Source organism: Octopus sinensis, linkage group LG28 (genome assembly GCF_006345805.1).
Source record: "Octopus sinensis linkage group LG28, ASM634580v1, whole genome shotgun sequence".
In the NCBI taxonomy this organism is placed as follows: domain Eukaryota; kingdom Metazoa; phylum Mollusca; class Cephalopoda; order Octopoda; family Octopodidae; genus Octopus; species Octopus sinensis.
Genome location: NC_043024.1, coordinates 7,410,892 through 7,418,391, shown reverse-complemented (window position 1 = coordinate 7,418,391; position 7,500 = coordinate 7,410,892). Strand labels below are relative to the sequence as shown.

Below are 7,500 nucleotides of genomic sequence, written 5' to 3'. Positions count from 1 at the left end.
AACAACCTGCTACTATGAATAAAATAACAAGAATAAAACAAACACCATAAGAAATGTATTCACTCCCCCAACACGCACACACACATACAGTATTAATAGAGTATTAATAAAGCATCAATAATGATATTTATGAATAAGGCGCAGGTGTGGCTGTGTGGTAAGTAGCTTGCTTACCAACCACATGGTTCCGGGTTCAGTCCCACTGCGTTGCACCTTGGGCAAGTGTCTTCTACTATAGCCTTGGGCCGACCAAAGCCTTGTGAGTGGATTTGGTAGACGGAAACTGAAAGAAGCCCGTCGTATATATATATATATATATATATATATATATATATATATGTATGTGCGTGTATGTTTGTGTGTCTGTGTTTGACCCCTAGCATTGCTTGACAACCGATGCTGGTGTGTTTATGTCCCCGTCACTTAGCGGTTCAGCAAAAGAGACCGATAGAATAAGTACTGGGCTTACAAAGAATAAGTCCCGGGGTCGAGTTGCTCGATTAAAAGGCGGTGCTCCAGCATGGCCGCAGTCAAAATGACTGAAACAAGTAAAAAGAGAAAAAAAATATCACGATATGGTTTCTCTTCGTTATAAATATTTTCGTGTCTATTTAAGTGACCAGTTCGAAAGAATGGTTTACTACAGATATCACAGTAATATGGTCTCTCTTATGTATGAATATACTTGTGTCTAGTTAAATTACCTGCGTGAGAAAATGATTTGCCGCAGATATCACAATGATATGGTTTCTCTCCTGTATGGATATGCTTGTGTCTAGTTAAGTCCCCAGTTCGAGAGAATGATTTACCACAGATATCACATTGGTAGGGTTTCTCGCCTGTATGAATACGCTTGTGTATGGTTAAGGTATTGCCATCAGAGAACAATTTGTTACAGATATCACAGTGATATGGTTTCTCGCCTGTATGAATACGTCTGTGTCTAGTTAAGGTATTTATCTGGGAGAATGATATACCACAGATATCACAATGATATGGTTTCTCTCCTGTGTGAACGCGTATGTGAGTGGTTAAGTGACTTACCACAGAAAATGATTTACCACAGATATCACAGTGATATGGCTTTTCTCCCGTATGAATACGTTTGTGAGTAATCAAGGTACTTCCTTCAGAGAAAGATTTACCACAGATATCACAGTGATATGGTTTCTCCCCTGTATGAATACGCTTATGTATAGTTAAGTCACCATTTAGAGAGAATGATTTACCACAGATATCACAGAGGTACGGTTTCTCACCTGTATGATTGCGTTTGTGTATAGTTAAGGTATTTCCGTCGGAGAATGATTTACCACAGATATCACAGTGATATGGTTTCTCCCCTGTATGAATACGTTTGTGGATAGTTAAAGTGTTTATCTGAGAGAAAGATATACCACAGATATCACAGTGATACGGCTTCTCTCCTGTGTGAACGCGTATGTGAGTGGTTAAGTGACTCACTACTGAGAAAGATTTCCCACAAGTGTCACAGTGATAGGGCTTTTCTCCCGTATGAATACGTTTGTGTTTAGTTAAGTTACTTCCTTCAGAGAATGACTTGCCACAGACATCACACTGATACGGTGTCTCTCCTGTATGAATATGCCTGTGGCTTCTCAAGTGACCCTTTTGTGAGAAGGACTTACAACAGATATCACAGTGATACGGTTTCTCCCCTGTATGAATACGTTTGTGAGTAATCAAGGTACTTCCTTCAGAGAAAGATTTACCACAGATATCACAGTGATATGGTTTCTCCCCTGTATGAATACGCTTATGTATAGTTAAGTCACCATTTAGAGAGAATGATTTACCACAGATATCACAGAGGTACGGTTTCTCACCTGTATGATTGCGTTTGTGTATAGTTAAGGTATTTCCGTCGGAGAATGATTTACCACAGATATCACAGTGATATGGTTTCTCACCTGTATGAATATGTTTGTGGATAGTTAAAGTGTTTATCTGAGAGAAAGATATACCACAGATATCACAGTGATATGGCTTCTCCCCTGTGTGAACGCGTATGTGAGTGGTTAAGTGACTCACTACTGAGAAAGATTTCCCACAAGTGTCACAGTGATAGGGCTTTTCTCCCGTATGAATACGTTTGTGTTTAGTTAAGTTACTTCCTTCAGAGAATGACTTGCCACAGACATCACACTGATACGGTGTCTCTCCTGTATGAATATGCCTGTGGCTTCTCAAGTGACCCTTTTGTGAGAAGGACTTACAACAGATATCACAGTGATACGGTTTCTCCCCTGTATGAATACGTTTGTGAGTGGCAAGGTTGCTTTTATGCGAGAATGATTTTTTACAGATATCACAGTAATAGGTCTTTTCTTTCTCTTTCTTTATAACCTCAGCAAAACAAACTCCTGTAGTCTCTGTCTTACATTTAACATTGTTCTCGCATAATTTATTTTCCATAATTTTTGCTCTTCACCACAACATACAGAATATTTTCTTTTTGGTTTTTCATAAGTGACTCCAGACAAAAACTTCCATTGTTATATATCCATCAACTCTGATTTTTACTGTTATCCAAGGATGCCGCACATGCTTGAAGGTCAAAAAAATCCGCTGATGCTAAGAGCATTGAATTCTCTGAAATAATAGAGGAAAAGTATAAAGAGATGAAGATATTTAAAAGGCAGATGGCAAGATTTCAGAATAAGCACATCACTTATCATTATTACTCTTACTCTTTACTCTTTTACTTGTTTCAGTCATTTTGACTGTGGCCATGCTGGAACACCGCCTTTAGTCGAGCAAATCGACCCCGGGACTTATTCTTTGAAAGCCCAGTACTTATTCTATCGGTCTCTTTTGCCGAACCGCTAAGTGATGGGGACGTAAACACACCAGCATCGGTTGTCAAGCAATGCTAGGGAGACAAACACAGACACAGAAACACACACATACATAAATATATATATATATATATACATATATACGACAGGCTTCTTTCAGTTTCCGTCTACCAAATCCACTCACAAGGCAAGCTACTTACCACACAGCCACTCCTGCGCTCTTTACTTAGCGGTTCGGCAAAAGAGACCGATAGAATAAGTACTGGGCTTACAAAGAATAAGTCCCGGGGTCGAGTTGCTCGACTAAAGGCGGTGCTCCAGCATGGCCGCAGTCAAATGACTGAAACAAGTAAAAGAGTAAACTCTTCAGCTGAATCAGTGGTGGATTGGGAGAAGAAATTCCAGATGTGGAAGCAAAACTTGTAATTGAGAGCCCTGAGAGTGAACTTAGTAAAGACTAAAGCACTAGTGAGTAGGAGATAGGGCCCTGCTATTATCTGGGAAACGGTCACGCTCTGTGTGTAGAAAAATAGTAGGTAGGAATTCCCTAAGGTGTACAGTGTAAACTATAGGGGAGGAAGCACTCCGTCGGTTACGACGACGAGGGTTCCGGTTGATCCGACCAACGGAACAGCCTGCTCGTGAAATTAACGTGTAAGTGGCTGAACACTCCACAGACACGTGTACCCTTAACGCAGTTCTCGGGGATATTCAGCGTGACACAGAGAGTGACAAGACCGGCCCTTTGAAATACAGGTACAACAGAAACAGGAAGTAAGAGTGAGAGAAAGTTGTGGTGAAAGAGTACAGTAGGGATCACCACCATCCCCTGCCGGAGCCTCGTGGAGCTTTAGGTGTTTTCGCTCAATAAACACTCACAACGGCCGGTCTGGGTAAACTATAGACACCAGAAGACACGTTAATCTAGGTGCGAAGGGGCATAACTCTATATTAATTTCGCCTCTGAACTGTCACTGGAGACTAGGATCTCTTAGGCCGAACCGTTTAGCTACGGGGACGCAAACATACCAACACCAGTTGTCAAGCGGTGGTGGTGGACACACACATACACATATACAACGGGCTACTTTCAATTTCCGTCAACTAAATGACTAAAGTGCCACGCAGTCGGACTGAACCTGGGACAACGTGGTAGGGAAGCAAGCCTTTTACCACACAGCTAAGCCTGTACTATATATATATGTGTGTGTGTGTATATAAATGTATGTGTGTGTGTGTATGTGTGTGTATGTAAATGTGTGTGTGTGTGTGTGGTGAAATTGTTGAATTCGTACGCTCCATTTGTCCCTGCTCTGTTACAAAGCGGAAGTGTTGTAGAAGCCGATACATACGCAGACAACTGCTAGAAATAGCAGCTGAATCCCACCTCAAGTCACACTACTATTTTGAAAAACAGGAAAAGCACATTAAATAATATAGTATTTGATATGTCTGAAAAGCAAAATAAATAAAAGATGATTATGGTTGGAATATTCTTTGCCTTTCATCTTTCCAGGTCAATAAAATAAGTACCTATTTCTTTACTACCCACAAGGGGCTAAACACAGAGAGGACAGACAAACGGATTAAATCGATTATATTGACCCCAGTGCGTAACTGGTACTTATTTAATCGACCCCGAAATGATGAAAGGCAAAGTCGACCTCGGCTGAATTTGAACTCAGAACGTAGCGGCAGACGAAATACCTATTTCTTTACTACCCACAAGGGGCTAAACGCAGAGAGGACAAACAAGGACAGACAAACGGATTAAGTCGATTATATCGACCCCAGTACGTAACTGGTACTTAATTTATCGACCCCGAAAGGATGAAAGGCAAAGTCGACCTCGGCGGAATTTGAACTCAGAACGTAACGGCAGACGAAATACCGCTAAGCATTTCGCCCGGTGTGCTAACGGTTCTGCCAGCTCGTACCAGTTGAGCACAGGTTTCGGTGTACTCGATTAATTTATGCCCCGAAATTGCTGCCTTTCTGCTAAAATTTGAAACCATTGGTATTATAATCATTATTGTGCTTCACGCTGGGCAAAATGCTTAGCAGTATATCGTCGTCCTTCGCTTATGAGTTCGAATGTCGCCGTGGTCGATCTTGCCTTTCAACCTTTCGAGGCCGATAACATAATCGACCTGACCCTCCCCACGGAATTGTTGGCGTTTAGTCTTTTACTTGTTTCAGTCATTTGACTACGGCCATGCTGGAGCAGCGCCTTTTTTTTGGGGGGTCGAGCAAATCTACCCCAGGACTTATTCTTTGTAAGCCTAGTACTCTTTTGCCGAACACAACCGATGCGGGTGTGTTTACGGGGACGTAAACACACCAGCATCGGTTGTCAAGCGATGTTGGGGGGAGACAAACACAGACACACAAATACAAACACATATACGACGGGCTTCTTTCAGTTTCCGTCTACCAAATCCACTCACAAGGCTTTGGTCGGCCCGAGGCTATAGTAGAAGACAGTTGCCCAAGCTGCCACGCAGTGGGACTGAACCCGGAACCATGTGGTCTGGTAAGCAAGCTACTTACCACACAGCCACAAAATCTGAAACCAATATTATTATTATTATTTTTATTATTATTTGTTGCAGTATCGTAATCTGAAGAAATTACAGGTGAAAACAAAATAATAACACATAATTAAGTAATGTACTTATTCCGAAACTCTGCCAAATAAGAATTAAACCGTGAAAATATGATAAATTATAGGAAAAATATTTACCTGAACAATTAAATCCATATTCTGTCTACGTCTAATTTAAAGGCACAATAGTAGAGATATAGGTACATATGAGGGATATTGATTTACTGTGTCTATGTCCGATGTCAAATTATTTTCTTCGTGAATTTGTGTTTGCGTTTAAGATTGTTTGACATTCTTTTACAGTTTTGACGGTCGGTATCCGGTTGAGCATGCGCAGTACGAAATGTCAAAAAAAGAGAAAATTGGCGTTTCGTCAACTGATGCATTTGCCTGTACGTACATACGTGTATACATGGATACGTACGTACAAACATACATACATGCTTGCAGATATACATACATACGTACGCACTTGCATACATGCATACATACATGGCTACGTACGTACATACATACATACATACATACATACATGCATGCAGATATACATACTTACGTACGTACGCACTTGCATACATACATACGTACGTAGAAGCATACATACATGTATACGTACTTACATACATGCATACATACATGCGTACGTAGAAGCATACATACATGTATACGTACTTACATACATGCATATATACATGCATACATACATACATACATACATACATACACACATACATACATACATACATGCATGCATGCATATATATACACATGCATGCAGGCATACATGCATACGTACGTGCATGCATGCATACATACATACAGAGATACATACGTATGTCCATGCATACATACATGCGTATATACATGCATGCATACATACATACATACGTACGTACATACATGCATAGATACAGAGATGCGTACGTACATATATACGTCTATACATGCATGCATACATACGTACATATATGCATACATACTTGGATACGTACGTGCATATATACATGCATATATACGCGCATACATACATGTATGTATACATACATACGTACATGCATGCATATATACAGAGATACATACATATGTCCATGCATGCATGCCTGAATACATACATACATGCGTGTATACATACATGCATACATACATGCATAGATACAGTGATACAGTCCATACAAGCATACATACATATATACATAGATACGTACATATATACATACATGTATACATGCCTGCATACATACATATATATACATACATATATATATGCATACATACATACATATATACGTACATACCCTTTCATCCTTTCAGAGTTGATAAATTAAGTATAATTGAAATACTGGGGTCGATTTAATCACCTGGTCCCCTCCCCCAAATTCCCAGGCCTTGTACCTATTGTAGAAAGGATTATTATTATTATTATTATTATTATTATTATTATTATTATATTATTATTATTATTATTATTATTATTATTATTATTATTATTATCATTATTATTGAGAGAGAGAGAGAGAGTAGTGCATGCCATCAAAGTGACACTGGGGTAAAATATACAAAGCCCAGTATACTCATCATGATTACCCGTCTGATAAGGGTACACCAGGCACATGCATCACAACCATATGTGCGCGACATGGTGATCTCATATCAAGATAAACAGCACATGGCCTTGCAGGTGGGGACCAGTTAGAATTTTCTTCAGGTCCAGTAACCCATCATGCTCAAAAGGTCCCTGAATAAGGGTTGCTTAAGGATGTTGAACGAAACACCCATGTTTCCAGAGGTGAATTATTCAAACCCCAAAGAATCCCCCTCAACACATGGCTAGGATGCTCCCCCACTACTTCAGCTCATGATCAGAGATGCACATGTTGTCAGCCACCAAGGGACATGCTCAACTGGTTAAGGTCAGTGATATTGAGCAGAATATTTGCTGTAGCCCATCTTGTACCAAGACAAAACAATGTTCAGTCCCACTACATGGCCCCTTGGGCAAGTGTCTTCTACTATAGCCTCAGGCCGACCAAAGCCTTGTGAGTGGATTTTGTAGACGGAAACTGAAAGAAGCCCATC

General features: G+C 40.2%; 1 protein-coding gene across 1 annotated transcript in view; it reads right to left on the bottom strand.

Moving 5' to 3' along the window:
• LOC115225651 (zinc finger protein 239-like) overlaps positions 1–5,726 on the bottom strand; it is a 26,731-nt gene extending 21,005 nt beyond the window's left edge. Inside the window, exons 1-3 of the mRNA XM_036514546.1 lie at positions 5,563–5,726; positions 1,898–2,613; positions 1,327–1,561 (exon numbers count right to left, since the gene is read on the bottom strand). Coding sequence (XP_036370439.1) covers positions 1,327–1,561; positions 1,898–2,436 — 774 coding nt within the window. The 5' untranslated portion in view covers positions 2,437–2,613; positions 5,563–5,726. The remainder of the gene's footprint in view (positions 1–1,326; positions 1,562–1,897; positions 2,614–5,562) is intronic.
• Between the last annotated feature and the right edge of the window lie 1,774 nt (positions 5,727–7,500).